The sequence below is a fragment of the Rhinatrema bivittatum genome, chromosome 2, assembly GCF_901001135.1.
Source record: "Rhinatrema bivittatum chromosome 2, aRhiBiv1.1, whole genome shotgun sequence".
Lineage (NCBI taxonomy): Eukaryota > Metazoa > Chordata > Amphibia > Gymnophiona > Rhinatrematidae > Rhinatrema > Rhinatrema bivittatum.
This window is the reverse complement of record NC_042616.1, coordinates 34,608,539-34,628,421: the sequence shown is the minus strand read 5'-3', so window position 1 is coordinate 34,628,421 and position 19,883 is coordinate 34,608,539. Positions and strand designations below refer to the sequence as shown.

The 19,883-nt window shown below is 44.4% G+C and overlaps 1 protein-coding gene across 1 annotated transcript in view; it reads left to right on the top strand.

The window, feature by feature from the left end:
- The window catches only part of LOC115083786 (gastrula zinc finger protein XlCGF57.1-like), a 48,444-nt gene extending 31,792 nt beyond the window's left edge, over positions 1 to 16,652 (top strand). Inside the window, exons 3-4 of the mRNA XM_029587803.1 lie at positions 1,684 to 1,803; positions 12,806 to 16,652. Coding sequence (XP_029443663.1) covers positions 1,684 to 1,803; positions 12,806 to 14,004 — 1,319 coding nt within the window. The 3' untranslated portion in view covers positions 14,005 to 16,652. The remainder of the gene's footprint in view (positions 1 to 1,683; positions 1,804 to 12,805) is intronic.
- The last annotated feature ends 3,231 nt before the right edge of the window (positions 16,653 to 19,883 follow it).

The window sequence follows — 19,883 nt, the reverse complement described above, 5'->3', positions numbered from 1 at the left end:
GGTGCACTCCAAAAGGTATGGACTCTTTCTCATGTCCTACTCCATCTCTATTAGAATATCTGTGCCACCTCTCAGACTCTGGTCTCCAGACTTCTTCTGTCCATGTACACCTGAGTGCCATTGCGGCGTACCATAAAGGTATAGGGGATGCCCCAATAACAGCGCAACCCCTAGTGAGTCAGTTTATGAGGGGCTTACTTCAACTTAAACCTCCCATTCGGCTACCAGTTACCGTATGGGACCTTAATGTAGTGTTTGCAAGGCTCATGCACTCTCCGTTTTAACCTTTGCATTCCTGTGATGTAAAATTTCTTACATGGAAAGTTGTTTTTCTAGTAGCCATTACATCTGCTAAAAGAGTCAGTGAGATACAAGCCCTTGTCATATACTCACCCTACACGAGGTTCCTACGTGACCGAGTGGTCCTACGCCCTCACCCCAAATTCCTGCCTAAGGTGGTAACAGATTTTCACCTTAACCAATCTATAGTCTTGCCCACTTTCTTTCCAGGGCCCCACTCTCACCAGGGAGAGAGGGTTTTGCACACCTTGGACTGTAAGCGTGCACTCGGCAGTCCATAAGAAATCCACCCAACTCTTCGTTTTCTTTTGACAAAAACAAGCCAGGAGTTGCAGTGGGCAAACAAACTCTCCAACTGGCTAGCAGACTGTATCGAATCTGCTATGAGAAAGCAGACCTACCTCTCCAGGGGCGAGTAAAGGCACACTCAGTAAGGGCCATGTCAACCTCAGTAGCACACTATCGTTCAGTGCCTATTGTTGACATCTGTAAAGCTGCAACCTGGACTTCTCTTCACACTTTGCAGCTCATTACTGCTTAGATAAGGAAGGACGACAAGACTCTGCCTTTGGACAATCTGTCTTGAAAAACCTGTTTCCAGTATAATAACCAACTCCTTCCACATCCAACCTGCTGTGATTTCAGGCTGCCTCAATTTTTCCAACAGTACACCAGTTGTTGTGCCGGTTGCACAAGTTGTATGCTATTGGTTCATTATGAATATGACTCAGCCTGTAGCTTGCTAATCACCCATATGTGAGGACTACCATCCTGCTTGTCCTGGGATAAAGCAGAGTTGTTTACCTGTAACAGGTGTTATCCCAGGACAGCAGGATGTAGTCCTCAAGAAACCACTCGCCACCCCGCGGAGTTGGGTTCGTTGCGTATTATTTTATTTTTCTATTTTTCGCTCGCACTTATTGCTACAAACGAGACTGAAGGGAGACCCCTGTGGCTTCAGGGATCATGGCTTACTGGGCATGCTCAGTGTGCCAGTCAAAGGTTTCTAGAAACTTTGACAAAGTTTTCAGTGATAGGGCTCCATCCAATGATGTCACCCTTATGTGAAGACTATATCCTCCTGTCCTGGGATAACACCTGTTACAGGTAAGCAACTCTGCTTTCTTCAGGAGTGAGCACAGAGACTCCAGGGGATCCTGATCCCAGTAGGATTGCCATGCATCTGATGTCATGTCATGCTTAAATCATGAATGAGCCTCTATCTATAGAAAATGCCCCATTCTTGTAGACTGATGCAGCCCACAAGGTATTTGATCATCTCTTCCAAATCCCTCTTTTCTTTAGTTTAATTCTTCTCCAAAGATTACCAGTGATATTATGCTGAGTGTCTATGAGAAACCTAATGCAGTGCACTTACCCCAGGAACAGGCTCCCCGACCATCACCCCTGAGATTATATCCCACATTGAACGAGGGGAAGAGCCGTACATCAGGGATGAACCGGGATCAGAGGAAGGAGGAACTGGGAGAAGTAGCTGCTCAGGTGAGTGCAGGAATAAGAGGGACCGGGGTAAAACTGCTGAGCTGGAGAGTGGAAGGAGCAGAGACCCCTTCACAAGCTCCTCTGCAGATCTCTGGAATCACTCACAGGGTGTCTGTGACAGGCAGTGCTTGTGTCTGTGTCATTTATTCCTATTTGGATACTCAAAGCCCTAGAGTGAGTGATTTACATAACGTGATCTGTCCACAGAAGGCCATTTTTTTGTGCACTTAATGTATGTGCAAAATCTATACTTCTTTTTCTCTTTATGGAGGTAATTTTCAGAGTTACACAATGGTTCATGTGTAAGATTAGCATATATCTGTATTTGTATGCTATTTTATGAAGCTCGAGAGTATGTATGTACTTGCAGTGTTGCATTTAAATGTGAACTAGGATGCAAAGGGGCGATGGTGCAGGGTTCAGAAATGGTCACTAAAATCATTTTTATTGGAGAGATGTAAATGTGCAAACAGATATCAAGCAAAAACAGTTGAAACATGCACACTTGGAGATCAACTCCATAGACAAATGAAATGCACATGGGTAGCCCAAGAACAAACATACTGGAATCCAAAAACTGATAACATTTTAACCCTTTTCCTGGAGAGCTCCAGAATGACCTTTCCCAATATATGAAATAAATTCTTCATACTTTTTTTTTCTTTTCCATTTTTTCTTCACTTCTTTGTCCTGCTTCTACGCCATCTTCCCACCCCATTCATACTACACTGATTCATCATGCATTCTGACCCTGTCCCTATATCACAACACCCCCACCCTTGACCCACAGACCTCCCCTACACAACCACCCCTGTTGTTCTTTTATCAGTGAAAAGAAGGCAAACAGAAACACCGAAAACTATCCATTTAGCCCTAAAGGCCCCCATGAGCATACTTGGGAACTGGTTCACAGCTTCCATGCACTGACATTGCAGACCGATTCAAACAAGTACTCAGATTATCCCATCCACTGTAAGGAATCTTTCAGATCTCCATTCCATTTGGTAGAGTACCCTGTATTCACGAGTCCATTCTTAATATCTGGTGGTAAAACACACAAACTCCTGGTTTATGCCTGCCCTCGACTAGCTATTTAATACAAAACACACAAACTCCTGGTTTATGCCTGCCCTCTGACTAGCTATTTAGTGTGTTTGTGTTTTGTATTAAAGAATATACCCCATTAGTTTACTTCTCCCCCACAACTTTTAAGTTCTAAAATTTCCCCAAGCAGAACTTACCAATTCTCTTCAGCCACCAGCAAGGTGATCCTCTCCTTTCAGTGCTCCTGCTTGATTGTAGGTTACTGAGTTCTTCCAAGCCTGATCGCAGACGGCTGCGACCGCTCTTGCTCACCTCCTTTTTTCCCTTCTCTGACTCCTTGGGGTAGGCTGGCAGCCTCCGCCAGCTACCAGCGACTTGCCTGCTGCTCCCAGTTCTCCCGGGCCGGCACGAAGGCCGCCGACCCCCTCCCCCCCCCTCCGGTTTGTAGGGTAGGCTAAGTGCCTGGGAGAAGTGTCTGGCTGGCATGAATACCGGTGGTCCGGTCCCTCCCCCTTTTTTACTTTCCTGCAGAGACGTTTCATGCCTCGGGGACTTGTTAAAAACATATAAATAAATAATAAATAAAGCGGACATCTTGCCGGTTTCTTGCGTCTGGCTTCCCGCTCTCCCTCCCGGGGAGTCTCAGGCAATTTTGGTACTTTTGCACGCTGTGCTCCGGGGCCCGACCATGCCGCGGCCATTGCGATGCGCTGCCTTCGGGGAGTCTGCATCAAGACTCTCCCACAACAGCATGTGTGCTGTGTGCCTCCCCGGCAGGGAAGGCACTTCCAGGTCAGCATGCAAATCGGGGGGCCTGGTCCCCCGCTACCGCTGCATCTTCTTTGTCCTCGGGTGCCCGTTTGAGCAGGCCTGATCCGTTCCTACTGAGCGCGGGAATGGCGGCCATTTTAGATACTTTTACTGCCACGGCAGCACAGGCAGCTGGGGGAGGGGAAATTTGCTCTCCTCTTTCGCCCCCTATTCTCAGTCCTGAAGACCCTCAGAACCTGCTGCAGGAGCCTCCGGAGGATTTAGTGACCCCCTTGGCTGGGCCTAGAGCTCCTCCAGCCCCTTTCTCCACAGATTTTGTTCTTCTTCTGCATAAGGCTTATTTAGCCAGTTTCTCTCAGCCAGATGAGGTACCCATGCCCAGTGCACGCGTTCAGAGCCCAGAGCCGCCGCCTCCTAAGGTCCATAAGATGTCGGCGGCACAAGACGTTAACAGAATTTGCACCCTCCAGGATCCAGGGGCCCCTGACCCGCCTGAGGTCAGTTTCCAAGACCCTTTAGACGTGCTAGATCCGGATCAGGACGGCGATCCTCAAGCTTATCTTCCGGTGGAAGGGGATGATCCACGCATGCTTCGTCTGTTTCTAAGAGACGAGCCGGACCCATTAATTCCCCATGTGCTGAATGAGTTGGGAATCATCCCTCCTCAAGAACTTCCAAGCGACAGCATAGTGGATCCGGTCCTGGCAGGCTTGCGGGACCCGGCGCGTACCTTCACTTTTCATTCCGTGCTTCTACAGATTATGCTGCGAGAGTGGGATACTCCGGAGGCGAACCTGCGCATAGGGCGAGCCATGGACAAACCGTATCCTTTACCGGAAGAGTCTGTGCAGCTCCTTAAAGTTCCGAATGTGGACGCTTCGGTGTCTGCGGTCACCAAAAGGATGACTATCCCTGTTAAGGGAGCGGCGACGCTTAAGGACCTCCAGGACCGGAAACTTGAGGTCCATCTGAAAAGAAGTTTTGAAGTCTCAGCTCTTGGAGTCAGGGCAGCTAGGTGTAGCAGTTTAATGCAGCGAGCAAGCCTGAGGAGGGCTCAACAACTCCTCAGCGCAAGGGATCTTTCTCCCCCAGAAGCAGAGCAGGCGCGCAGCGTTTGGAAGCAGCAGTGGCCTATAGTGCGGATACCTTGTATGATCTTCTTCGGGTGGTCTCTCGATCCATGGTGTCAGCGGTTTCCGCTAGGAGGCTGCTCTGGCTCCGCAACTAGTCGGCGGACACTTCGTCAAAATCCCAGTTGGGAACTTTCCCCTTTAAAGGAAAATTTTTATTCGGGGGAGGATCTGGAACAGATGATAAAGTCCCTGGGGAAAAACAAGCTGCGAAAGCTCCCAGAGGATAGGTCTAGAGCTTCCAGGACTGCCTTTCCTTCTCGCTCTCGCTTTAGGGGACAGCGGCGTTTTCATCAGAATAGGCCGTCGTCCCTGGTCAGAGACACCCTTCCGCACGATCTCAGGCTTGGGCTCAATCCTTTCGTAGGCGCCAATTGCGCCGTGCTCCGCCCCGACTCCTCTCCCCAACTCCTCTCCCCAACTCCTCCCCTCCATCTTATTTGCATCCTAGCGCACGCGAAAAGTCCCTTTTCGCGTACAATAGGGGTTTATCGCGTGAAACATGAAAATATCTTCTTTATGGCTACAGGTAAACATCATGTTTCAAGACTGTTTTAACATGAAAATATATAAGGATGCAAACGTCCACAAAAAACAGGACAGGACACGCACACATCTATCATTCATTCCAAAACAAATCAAAGAACATTTTACAAACAATATGTTCTTTGCATGCAGAATCCTAGTTTCTGTAAGCTGTCTATAAGCGATATGGTCAAAAGATTGTAAAAAGACGTCCAAGCCTGCTTATAATCAGCAGATAATGAACAATGAGTGATCTTAACAGTTCTTCATAAACTCATCTATGGAGAACAGACAGACTGGCTTAATACTGCTATCAAAATACACATTTCATAACGGAACTTACGCTCAGCCAACAAAGGTCTGTTATCTATCCCCTCAGTAAGATCTGCACAGCTAACTCAAGTAAGAGATAGGGCAATCTTTCTAGCAAGTCCAAAAATATTGAACTCCCTACCTTTTGCAACCAAACCTAAAATCTTTCAAGAAGGAAGTCAAAACATGGCTATTTAGGAATGCTTATTCTCGGGTCGATACAGTAAGGCCGCGTTAGAGTGCGGCAGTGCTGGGCGCACCCTCGTTTGCCCCACGCACTGTTCTGATCACATACCGCTCGATACTCTATTTAAATTGCTTGCAAATGCAAGCCGCGTATGCAAAGCGTTAGGCGAAGCGTTAGGCCCGCGCCACCCATTTTACTGTATAGGCGCTTAATACAGCACCTATACAGTATCCTGGGTTTGCTGGTACCTGTCATTTCAAATGACATTTGAAATGACGGGTACCAGGAAGTGGATCCCAACTTTAACCCATGAAAACCTAAAAACCGAAAATCACCTCCTCCCGAAGCGGCTCGACATGTGCCAACTTACCTTTTGTTGCTTTTCAGCCCCTTCCCTTCTCTGCCGCCCTCCGGAGGGGGCAGCCGGTGGCGAAAGCGGTTCGCAGCGGTCCCCCCCGCGCAGGTCCCGGTTCTCCTGGCTCGGCAACAGCAGTACAACAGCTAGGGCTCCATCCGGCTTGCAACGTTCCTCCCCCCTCCCCCTGCGCAGGTCCCGGTTCTCCTGGCTCGGCGTGAAGTGCCCTCTCCGGCACGAGCGAAGCGGAGCGTTCTTTCGTTGGCCGGAGCGCCCGTCGATTTGGGCGCTCCGGCCAATGAAAGCACATAGACTGGCTCCGATGGAGCGCACTGTCAGCCTGCTCTGGATGCGCGTTTTCCCTTACCCCTTATTCAGTAAGGGGAGGAAAACGCGCGTCCAACCCGTGGCACCTAATAGCACCCTCAACATACAAATGCATGTTGATGGCCCTATCAGGTATGCGCACGGGATACAGAAAGTAAAATGTGCAGCCAAGCCGCACATTTTACTTTCAGAAATTAGCGCCGACCTTAGGGTCGGCGCTAATTTCTTCCGGCACCAGGAAAGTGCGCAGAAAAGCAGTAAAAAACTGCTTTTCTGAGCACTCTCCGACTTAATATCATAGCGATATTTAGTCAGAGGTCCCAAAAAGTAATAAATAAATAAATAAATAAATTTTGAATTCGGCCCGCAGCTGTCGGGCCGAAAACTGGACGCTCAATTTTGCCGGCGTCCGGTTTCCGAGCCCGTGGCTGTCAGCGGGCTTGAGAACCGACACCGGTAAAATTGAGCGTCGGCTGTCAAACCCGCTGACAGCTGCCGCTCCTGTCAAAAAGGAGGCGCTAGGGACGCGCTAGTGTCCCTAGCGCCTCCTTTTACCCGGATCTACCGCGTCACCTAATTTAAATAGAGAATCGCGCGCACCGGCAAAGAGCCGGTGCGTGCGCGCACCAGGAGAGCGAGCGTTCGTCCGCTCTCCCGAGGACTTTACTGTATCGGCCCGAAGGAGATTGTGATAAATTGCAGGAAGATCTTATAAGACTGGAAAATTGGGCATCCAAATGGCAGATGAAATTTAATGTGGACAAGTGCAAGGTGATGCATATAGGGGAAAATAACCCTTGCTGTAGTTACACAATGTTAGGTTCCATATTATGAGCTACCACCCAAGAAAGAGATCTAGGCATCATAGTGGATAACACATTGAAATCGTCGGTTCAGTGTGCTGCGGCAGTCAAAAAAGCAAACAATGTTGGGAATTATTAGAAAAGGAATGGTGAATAAAACAGAAAATGTCATAATGTCTCTGTATCGCTCCATGGTGAGACCGCACCTTGAATATTGTGTACAATTCTGGTCACCGCATCTCAAAAAAGATATAATTGCGATGGAGAAGGTACAGAGAAGGGCTACCAAAATGATAAAGGGGATGGAACAGCTCCACTATGAGGAAAGACTAAAGAGGTTAGGACTTTTCAGCTTGGAGAAGAGACGGCTGAGGGGGGATATGATAGAGGTGTTTAAAATCATGAGAGGTCTAGAACGGGTAGATGTGAATCGGTTATTTACTCTTTCGGATATTAGAAAGACTAGGGGGCACTCCATGAAGTTAGCATGGGGCACATTTAAAACTAATCGGAGAAAGTTCTTTTTTACTCAACGCACAATTAAACTCTGGAATTTGTTGCCAGAGGATGTGGTTAGTGCAGTTAGTATAGCTGTGTTTAAAAAAGGATTGGATAAGTTCTTGGAGGAGAAGTCCATTACCTGCTATTAAGTTCACTTAGAGAATAGCCACTGACATTAGCAATGGTTACATGGAATAGTCTTAGTTTTTGGGTACTTGCCAGGTTCTTGTGGCCTGGATTGGCCACTGTTGGAAACAGGATGCTGGGCTTGATGGACCCTTGGTCTGACCCAGTATGGCATGTTCTTATGTTCTTATGCAGTCACTAAATTAGGGGTACAAAATGCATAGATAGGAGTGAACCACTCCCATAAAACTGTAATTCGCAGGCTACATTGTAAAACCTGATCTCAAGTACACTAAGACCCCCCCCCCCCCCCCATATAGTTTGGGACGTATCAATTTATCACAACTAATCCTAGTTCTCTTTCCCCGCCTGAAGAAATGCACGAGTAAAGATTTTATATCCACTGTGTCTTTATTAGGGCTCCAAGATGGAGCCGTTTGCAGTTTGTACAACACCTAGGGAATGTTACCCTTTAATATAAAGCACTTCTGTACCCTTTAATATAAAGCACTTCTGTCAAAGAATGTAAGCTTGCAACTAGGATTGAATTTCTGTAAATAGAGGTCGTACGTTAGCAGGATAGAGCATTGATTTATCTGTAGTCATTTGAATTCCCAAATACTTTAATTTATTTTGTGCCCAACTAAGAGGGCTCCTGATACCTTACTTTCCTGATTTCTCTCTCTGTTTCACCAGGTATTCTTTCTTCCCTGTGTTTCTCTGCTTGGGATCCTTTGTACTTCTTGAACGCTGTTCTTTTTGCCTTTATTTTTTTCAGCCTTGTCCTTTTTTCTCTTACATTTGGGTACTTTTCAGACGCGAGAGATTAGTTGCCTTTGTAATGGCTCCTTCTAGCTTGGCCCACCGGTGTCCTACCTCGCCCATTTTCTCCCAGTCCTCTAGTTCTTCTTCCAAGTTTGTCCCCATTTTGACTAAGTCCATATTTTTGAAATTCAGTGCACAGATCTCTGCGTGACTTCTCTGTATCCTATTTGCTATATCAAACCATACCCTCTGATGATCACTGGTGCTCAGGCGACCACCAGCCCGTACGTTAGTGAGCATTAGCTGCAGTATCACAGCTTTGAAGGGCATCCATTATCTCTCCCCTTCTTGTAGAATGGAAATTCTGCAGCATTATGGGTCGGAGAGCCATTTTCTTAAAGTTTTACAGTGATCCAAACATTCTGAACAATTATAGGCCAGTATCAAACTTACCACTAATCGCAAAATTAATAGAAAAATCCATACAAAAACAGCTCGCTGAACATTTAGAGAATAACAATATCCTATATCCATCACAACATGGCTTTCGCAAAAACTACAGTACTGAAACGCTACTGCTTGCCGTAACAGATAACAGCATGAGAGGCTTTGACAGCGGGAAGCGGTACATCCTAATGATGCTTGACCTATCAGCAGCATTTGATACTGTAAATGATGCTTGACCTATCAGCAGCATTTGATACTGTAAATGATGCTTGACCTATCAGCAGCATTTGATACTGTAAATCATAACATCCTACTAAATAGATTAGAAGAAATAGGCTTAGGTAATAAAACAATCAAATGGTTCCAATCATACCTAGACAACAGATACTACCAAGTGCAGATAAAAGATGTAATGTCAAATAAAATAAAACTTCAAACTGGAGTCCCACAGGGATCAGCTTTATCGGCCACCCTATTCAACATATACCTACTACCACTTTGTCACCTTCTAGCTGGTCTAAACATCTCACACTACATTTACGCTGATGATATCCAAATAATCTTACCCATTGATGATACAATCGAAAAGACCCTGAACATAGCTAATATGTATCTGGATATCATCAAACAATTACTGAACCAGATGGAACTAGTGATTAACATAGAGAAAACAGAATTCCTACTCTTGGAACGCAAAAACATTGAAATCATCCAAAACCCTATCACACTCAAAAACAACCAAAAAATTAAACTGAGAAAGTGAGAAACCTCGGAGTAATAACTGACACAGAACTGAACCTAAAACAACACATATCATTAAAAGTAAGGGAAGGATACGCCAAACTCATGACCCTCAGAAGACTAAAACCTCTACTGACAACAAGTAACTTCCGTTCAGTGTTACAAGCTCTTATTTTCGCAAGCATGGATTACTGTAATGCCCTCCTACTTGGTTTACCATACACAACAATTAGACCACTCCAAATAATGCAGAACACGGCCGCCAGAATTCTGACTGGTAAAAGTAAAAGAGACCACATCACGGAACCCTGATGAAGTACACTGGTTACCCATCGAGCAAAGAATACAGTATAAAACCCTTTGTACAATACATAAGCTAATACATAATGAAAATGCTGATTGGCTGAATACAGCCCTCCACATACACGTCCCTAATAGAAACCTGAGATCAGCTAATAAAGCTTTACTGTCCATCCCCTCAATCAAAACAGCCAAACTAACCCAAGTAAGGGAAAGAGCACTCTCCTTAGCAGGTCCTATGCTATGGAACTCCATGCCCGTCGAGATCCGCTTACAAAGAGACATCAAAACCTTCAGAAAGCAGTTAAAAACATGGTTATTCAAACAGGCATACAAGAAAGAGAAAGGAGAGTAGAACACTGGGAAAAAGAAAAGCGATTGGCAGCACACCCTAAACACACTACCCAAATCAACACGGGTACATATTCTATTTTAATCTTTAATCTCAAATATCTAGAATAAGATGACATAGTTTCTCTTTTATTCCCGCTCAAAATAAACGGACATAACATAACACATCCAATTATGAGTTTTTCTAACTACTTTGTTACCGTAAAGTCTTGGCACATGTATAATGATAGAATTCATAATCTTTTCCAATATTAATATTTGTGCCTTATTGTAAACCGTTATGATGGTACCTAACTTAGTGACGGTATAGAAAAGTTTTTAAATAAATAAATAAATCTGACACACCTTCGGTTCGAATTAATGGAATCGTGTCAGAAGAGATCTCCTTACTGTGAGGTAGTAAACAAGGATGTCCCCTTTCTCCGTTGCTATTTCTTGTATCCTTCGATCCCTTTTTGTGCGTTATACGTAATCATGGTGAGATTCGGGTATTCCTTTAGGAAAAGAAAGTTTAAGCTAACTGTCTTGGCAGATGACATTGGCATTCATACATCTGACCCTCTCATACCACTCCCTAGAGTCCTCAGGGAGTTTCAGATATATGGGGAATATTCAGGGTTGCCATCCCAACATTGGATTTAAGTCCGCCACTTCAGTGGGCGTGGCTGGGGAATCACTTTGGGACCAGACTGTATCTGTTAATAGAGGCAGGAAGATCTAAAGCTGCTCCCGTCCATCCTGATACAGCCAGTGCCATAGCAGTAATTATCATAGAATTATTTCTGACAACCTGCATCTCCAGGATTCTCCAGGGGGCGGTGTTTTGTAATTGAACTGGAGGCTGTTGGGTGCTAGTAAGAGTAGGTACTTCCTTGGTTACCTGTCGTTCTCCTGGACCCCACCTTGCATGTTGAATTCTAAAAGTAACATTCTCTCCATCTCCTACTACTTGGAAAGCCTGCCAACTCCTAAATAACTGAGCCATAATATAGGGCTTAACCCTGCCCTTCTATAATACCTAGATAATTAAGAAAAGAGCCCCTAAAGTCTTGTATTTGTCCGATGGTCAAGACCACATTGGGCTGGCAGCAATGAGACCTGCTGCTGCACCAGCTGTAATGGCTACATTACTGGTAACTCAGATAAGGGCTGTGATTGGCTCAGCACCCACCAATATTAGGGATATTGCAGTATGGCTAGGGAGAGCAATTGCTGTAGTTGAAGGGATGGTGAGTGTGAACAATCCAGATATTAGAAGATGAATAGTCAACACACTGGTTACCAGCTCGTGTGCACCGATTCTGGTAGAGGCCGCTACGTGGGAATCTGCAATATCAGCCCTCTATACCAAATTAGTGAGTGTGGTCCTTATTTCTAGACCTGAGGACAGTATATCAGAAGAATGGGCTGGGTGTAGACTTGGAGCTAGCTTCTAGGCCTACGTGGATCCATGGGTAGGGGGTAGGAGGCTATTCCTTCTAGGATCTCAGGGGCCTGTTGTAATATTTGCAGTGCTGCTCTTTCCTGGGTATGGTGGTAACTGTTTAGGTCCTGGGAGTTAGTGTTGCTTTGGTACTGTAGCTATTGAGACATTGTAGGGCCTGCCTTGTGAATGTCTCTGATCTGACATCTGAAGAAGGGACCTATGTAGTTTCAGAAACTTTTGTACAATATTTTTAGATACGTGTGTTTTCATTTTACCTATATTTTTAGGCAGCCTGACCTATTCTGTTTTCCTAACAGGAGGAGCTTTGGTGGGCCTGATGTAATATTTGCATTGTTGCTTTTTCATAGACAGGATTGTTGTTGCTTGAGTACTGTTTGGTAGGGGAGGTTTATTATATTGTAATTCCTTATTCAAGCCTCTCTGAGGGATAGGACCACACCTAATACATGTTAAAATGGGCGTAATGCCATGAGGATTCCAGATATCATCTCTGTCTTGGGAGAAGGGGTTGAGGGAGTGAGACTGCAGGATCCTTGGGGGGAGGTGGTGTGGGAGGGGAGAGGAACTGAAGTAAGACTGCTGGTGTCTGGGGGTGGCTGGAGGTGAGACTGATTCCCCTGCTATAAATGTCACCATATGCAACTGAGTTACATAAACCTGTGTTTGCATGATCAGCCCTCAGCTTCATCCTGCACTGAGATCCAGCAATGTGCTCTCGTTCATGCCAGAATGCTGCAGAAAGGAGGTGATGCAGCTGCCTTACACTCCTGTTCTCTCTGAGGTGTCTGTTAATGCTGAGAAAACCCAGCCCATTGTCACTGTGAGTCTCCCTCACATCAAGTAATGTCTGTCCTTTGTTTTCTTATCCAGAGATCGATGAATCCAAGAGAAGGTACGAGGAGATGCATCCTGAGGACCCCACTAAACATCTGGAAGTGACTAAAACTGTAGCAGGGGAAGAGAGAGGAAACACCTGCCCATGTTGTGACTTGGGGGAAAAGTACTGGAATGAGTGCAAGTCAGAGGAAAGGCTGAGAAATCCAGCAGGAGATTCCATTGAGAATGTGACTCTCTGTGCGCAAAGTAGACATCTGAGAGAACAGACTGGGTTGAGACCCTTTTCAGATAATGAATGGGCAAGTAAAGTAATATTAAAAGTTCAGCAGAAGATTAATTCAAGAGAGAAAATATTTCCTGCTAGTGAATGTAATAAAAGCTCCCTTTATGCATCACAACTTAAAATACACCAACCGATCCATATGGGAGAAAAGCAATTTACATGTACGGACTGTGATAAAAGCTTCACTTGGAAATCAAAAATGAAAAAGCATCATAGGTTGTATACAGCAGGGAAAACATTAACTGTTTGTGATAAAAGCTTCAATTATGAATCAGAACTGAAATGGTATAAAAGGATCCATTCTGAGAATCCATTTACATGCAGTGAGTGTGATACAAGTTTTTGTAAGAAATCAAAACTGAAACAGCATGAAAGAAAACACAGGGACGTGAAACATTTTACATGCACAAAATGTGATAAAAGCTTCATTGAGAAATCAGAACTGAAAATGCATAAACGGATCCACAGAGGAAAGAAGCTATTAACATGCATGGAGTGTGACAAAGGTTTCACCCGCAAATCCCATTTGAAAGCACATGAAAGGATCCACACGGGAGAGAAACCATTTACATGCACTGAGTGTGACAAATGTTTCACCCGCAAATCCTCTTTGAAAGCACATGAAAGGAACCACACAGGAGAAAAACCATTTACATGCACTGAGTGTGACAAAAGGTTCACTCTCAAATCCTCTTTGAAAGCACATAAAAGGATCCACACAGGAGAAAAACCATTTACATGCACTGAGTGTGACAAAAGTTTCACACACAAAGCCAATTTGAAAGCACATGAAAGGATCCACACAGGAGAGAAACCATTTACATGCACAGTGTGTAATAAGAGGTTCATTGAGAAATCACAACTGAAAAAGCATGGAAGGATCCACACAGGGGAGAAGCCTTTTTTTGCACAGAGTGTGATAAAAGCTTCAGCTGGAAATCAGAATTGAAAAAGCATGAAAGGATCCACACCGGAGAAACATCTTTTACATGCACTGAATGTGATAAAGCTTCAGTTGTAAACCCAAACTGAAAAGGCTTCAAATGATTCACACAGGAGAGAAACCATTTACATGCGCAGTATGTGATAAAAGGTTCATTTCAAATGGAAATTGAAAAGGCATGAAAGAATCCACATGGGGAGAGAAACTAATTACATGCTCTGAGTGTGATAAAAGCTTCAGTGAGACATCAAAACTGAAAAGACATGAATGGATCCACTCGGGAGAAAAACCAATTACTTTTGATAAGCATGATGCAAGTTTTATCTGGAAATCAGAAATGAAAAGGCATGAAAGGATCTACATGGGAGAGAATGAGTTGTAGTGATTAGAGTAAATCTTTCTCACCAAGTCTTGCTGAATTCACGTGGTGATCCTGTTCATAGTACCTAAATTAAATCTCAGCTAAGCAACAACTACTGCTACTAATGAAGTATAAAGATGGTTTGTTTCAAAACACATTGTTTAGTCATTCTTCCTTCACCCACTCAGAAATCTTTAATACAGGCACATTGTAAACATCTCGTCCAACAGTCACACTCACACTCATGTAGTGCTTACCACTCTGCATCCAGAACTCACACCCATACAATCACTCATTCCTTCCACTGAGACAATGTCACAACACTAATGTTGATTTCAGTTGGGACAAGATCCCCTGCCAGAAGGAGAAGCTGAGTCATGCCAATCCACTGAATACCCCAAATCAATCAGATGTGCCATATCTTGCAGTGAAAAATTGCTTCCACACTTGATATGTGTGCCTGAGCTGGAGACCAACATGGAGAAGACAAGTGACCCAGAATCTTCTGCTATCTTAGCCTTCTTGGGTATGTGAACTTCAAATGCTTTACTGAGCCTGACCTGGAGGAATTCCAAGGACACTTGGACGGCAGCTGAAGCTGGCGACACTTTATGATGCCTAATTATAGGGTCACAAAAGCAGAAGAAAACGGTCGGAACTTCAGGCTAGACTATCACTACAGTGGCATCTGTAAACACAGCCTAAGATGTGTTAATTGCCCTGACCAACAAGATTCTAAAAGAACAAAGGACTGTCTAAAGAGTGATGGTAAATGGGCCCCACCTTGGAGAAATAATCAGCGTAGTTTATGGATAATCAAATCATGCTGTTGACATGACAATCAATATAAATTATTCTCTGGGTAGTCACGCACTCTTAGAATTTCTAACCTAGTACTATATTGTATAAAAGAAGGATCAGTTCATGTATACGATGAGATGCTGGTGATCAGTTTGTTAGAGAAATGGTATCAGCATCTCCCAAGAATACTTAAATTGATCAATAAAAAAATTATACTTTCTACAAAATCTAAGTGTTCTTGTATCCTTGGATATAAGTGTCATAAAGAATGGCTTGGCGCTTAACATTTTGGTGCCCGAACAGGGACCTGATGGCCACCGTGCATTGGGCAGTCTTGCATCTGAATCTGCTGGACAGGCTCAGACTTAACTCTGGTAGTCGGACATTAATTGGCTCTCGTCCGAAGGAAGTTATCCAGATAAATATTTCTGGATGTTTTGCTTATTGCATAGTAATTCCCAGGAACAGAAGATTTATGGATGACTGTTTATTAAAGTGATACCCAGAAGACAGAAGAGAGAGTGCCCCCCACTGCGGTAGAGGATGACAGATCTGTTTGTAAGTATTTAATCAGGCGTACATAATCAATTATTGTAATACATTACTCCTTGGATTACCTGCCTCTTCCATTACTCCTCTTCAGCTTTTACAAAATGCTGCTGCAAGATTACTCAGTAATCACTAAAGGTCAGATCACATTTCCTCAGTACTCAAATTTCTACACTGGCTACCAATATTTTATAGAATACAATACAAGACTTTATATCTTATTCATAAAGCCTTATACATAAAGACTTTATATCTTATTCATAAAGCCTTATACAATAAGTCTAACTGGATGGATACAACACTCACTTTTCAATCATCAATAAGACCTTTACGTTCCACAAACACTGGCCTCCTCGAAATTCCCTCTCCTAAAAGATACCATCTCATCTCAACAAGACAACGTTCCTTCTCAATTCCTGGCCCAATACTATGGCATTCCCTACCAATTGATTTAAGACTTGAGCCTTCTTCACAATCTTTTAAAAAAGAACTGAAAATATGGCTTTTTCAAAAAGCATACTCAACATGATAAATCGTATTATTCTTCTAATCTAATCTCATTTAAACTATTTCTCATTACTTCTTTTTCACACATTTTATTTTTCCTTCTCTTTTTACATTTAATCTTCTCACTGTTATGATTATTATAATGTAACATTTGTAACTTTTTTGTTATATGTACACCAGTGACTCTAGTTGAGTATCGGTATATAAAAAAACAAATAAAATAAACTTGTAAGTTTAATTTTCTAGTTAACAAGTAAAAGATTTTCTTTGGCCAATTGTAAATAAAAGTGCACTATTCATTTTGATCTGCTGTGGGGACGCCCACTTGTAGATTATTGTTAGTATACTTAATGAAAACTTATTAAGAGTGATTTTGATTTATTTGTCTGTATATTTGTTAATAAATTTGTACTGTAAAACAATACAAAGAGGTTTAAAACAGCAACAGTTAGTCCTTTTGTTTTAAGTCCTTGCCATGCTTGCAGGGCTGTGGGATTATTAGAGGAGCATAAAAAAGGAAAGTTTTTGGAAAAGTATAGTTTGGAATCTGGTTTTCTGTATATGTCTGATCGCTGCCATGGTGTAACGCATTGCAGCGAGTGGGGTCTGCATTACAAGTGTTATGGCAGTTTCAGAACTTGAAAGGGCCCTGGGAGCTGGAGAGTTAACTGTCTTGGAAGGTAAGAGAAAGTGGGAGGTATGTGAAGCTCAAGGTGATTCTTATGCGCAGGTGAAACAGTGGTGGTTTAAATGAATTGCTTTTTTGTTTGAAAGTTATAAACAGACTGATAAGGAATTATAGTTGTGGAGAAATGTTACAGAAAGTGAATTTAATTTAGTAGATTCTTTAAGAAAGTTTGGTTTCGTCGGCTTTCTCTGGATGGCTAGCATTGAATTTGGGCAGAAACTAATAAGGTATGGTTTCTTTAAACGATGGGTTAATAAATACTTGCATGTGAGATAGGTAAGGAAGGTAAACGGCTTTGAGGCTCTCTTGTCCCTTTTCTCTGCATATAATATCTGTTTGGGTCCTGAATCAGACTGGAATGCCCGCTAGATATCTGTATGTAATGAAATACTATAGATACTGTTTATTTAGGAAAAGAACCTGTATAGCAGAATGAGTGGACACATGCAGTTAGTTTCTGAGTGCCTTGCTCTTTGAATAAGCAGATACTTGTAATTGTTTAAAACAGAGATCTGATAGAGATGAGAGAAGTTTCCTTTTTATTTTTCTGCTTTTGGCTTTCTTTGTTTAATGGATTAAAAAAATCACGTGGTTAGAACAGAATAGGATTTCTTTCTTTTTAAGTTAGATAAAATACTCACAGTAGTTTCCTACTTTAGTTAGACATGAAACGGTATCCGGTAGCTGTCTTTGTCTTCCCATGTGATTAGATTTAAAAGATGAATCAGCCTGGTATGTTACCTCTGTTTTACCAAGCATTAAGAAAAACATTACCTAAAGGTGTACAGCAAAAGTTAGATAATGTAGTAGGGCTGGAAAGTAAGCTGTGGTCAGAAATTGTTGCGCGCCCTGTCTGTGCTCGGCCCGTGCATGGGTCATCTTACCCCGCTAACTCCTCTGCTGGTCCGGGGTCGGCCTCTCCAGCAGAGGCTGCAAGTTCTACGAGGCCTCGGTGTCCTGCGACAGCGGTCGCCGGGCCTTCCTCAACACGCCCATCCTCACACCGAGGCGCAACACCCTCCGTGACGTCAGCCCCGCCCCTAGGCGCGCGCCTGCCCAGTTCCAACGTCTGTCTTCTCCTACGTTTCCCCAGGTAGTACCTCTCGGACTGATTCTCTGGTACTGACCTCTGCCTGTTCTTGACTACGTTGATTGCTGCCTGGACCTGATCTCTGCCTGCTCCTCGTCTACGTCTACTCTCTGGAACCTGACCCCTGCTTGATTGACTACTCTTGGACTGACCTCTGGATCTTGATCCCTGCTATTCCTGACCACGTCTCCTTGAGCCTGGCTCTTCTCCTAGCCTTGTCATCGCAGACTCTGTTCTGGCCATCCTTAGCTTCCGCAAGACTTCCAATCCAGACATCGACCACGCACCCTTAATCTTGGGCACACCTCTGAACTTCCTCTCTGGGAGAACCTGCGAGGCCCACCTAAGTCCAGGCGTCCTGGGTCCCTACGGGCTCCACCCGGAGGGGACCTCAGACTTCCAGTGGTGAGGCTCCAGCTAGCCTCTGTCTCCTCTTGTGCTCCGCCCCCTGGTGACAGGAGCTTCCTGGGTCCGACTAGGGAGCCATCCCCTACTGTCCCAGGACAAGGGTCCACCTCCAAGCGCTACAGGTTGCCAAGGCCATGGACTCGGCGGAGTAGATTCAGAGTAGAGGAGGAACCGGAAGGCTCATCTGCATACTGCTCCCAGCATCCCCCCCGGGAGTGGAGTCCAGAGGTCACCGCAAGAGATCCAGGGATTGACTTCCACAGCCCCAGCTTCCAGAGGCCCCACACAGTTTGCAATACAGGAGGACAGGAAGGCTCATCTGCATACTGCTCCCAGCATCCCCCGGGAGTGGAGTCCAGAGGTCACTGCAAGCGATCCAGGGATTGACTTCCACAGCTTCCAGAGGCCCCCGCACAGTTTGCAGTAGAGGAGGACCGGAAGGGCGCGCCGAATCTCAAACCCCTTCCACTAACTGAATGAAGATTAATTTAAAGGATTGGTAAGCATAGTTTTCAGAAATTTTTGGGCACTTAAAAGTTTGGTGAAAGGTGAAATTAAGGGATATATTCTTTAGAGTTTGTGTGTGTCTGAGGTAATAAGCAAGCCAGAGATAGTTAATTCTAGTGTCTGTCTTTCCCACCCACTCAACCCTTGATTTTTAGGCACAAGACACTTTCTCATTAAAAATCAATCAGGGTCTTATCTAAAACATACTATTGTACCAGCCCTTATTGAAAGTTTAATCATCCCCTTGTAGGTCACTAGCTGATTAATTACTAAGCTCACCTGTAAATTTAAAGTACTCTCATTCCAACTCCCTTAGTATCCTAAATGTAACTAGGAACTCAATAAAACTAAGATGAAGGCAGCAGTCCAGCAGCAAGAGGGGGCTTTCCAGTCTTTTGCATTGAGTGTCACATGTATGATTTTTTACCCGCCGGTGAGAGATTGTATGTGTGCACTCGGTGCAAAGAGCTCCTGGCTCTCAGGGAAGAAGTCCGATCTCTGGGAGCTAGAGTAGCAGACTTGGAGGAAGAGAGGGAGACAGAGAAGTACATTGACGAGACCTTCAGGGACATAGTAGCCAAGTCCCAAATCCATTCTGGCAGCCCCAGTGCTGCCTTGGATCAGAAAGGTCTCCCAGTAGGAGAACATCACCCTGGTGTAGCAGGAAGTGATCCTATAGCAAGGACCTGCTCTCCAGGTGATGTATTGTCCTCTCGCACTGAGGACAAATCTCCCAGGGCTACTGCCCAGGAGAGAAGGGTTAGGTCGGCCATCATAGTTGGTGATTCGATTATTAGAAATGTAGATAGGGTGGCTGGTGGACGTGAGGACCACCTGGTAACTTGCCTGCCTGATGAGAAGGTGGCAGACCTCACACATCACATAGATAGGATTATAGACAGTGCTGGGGAGGAGCCGGCTGTCGTGGTACACGTGGGCACCAACGACATAGGAAAATGTGGGGGAGAGGTTCT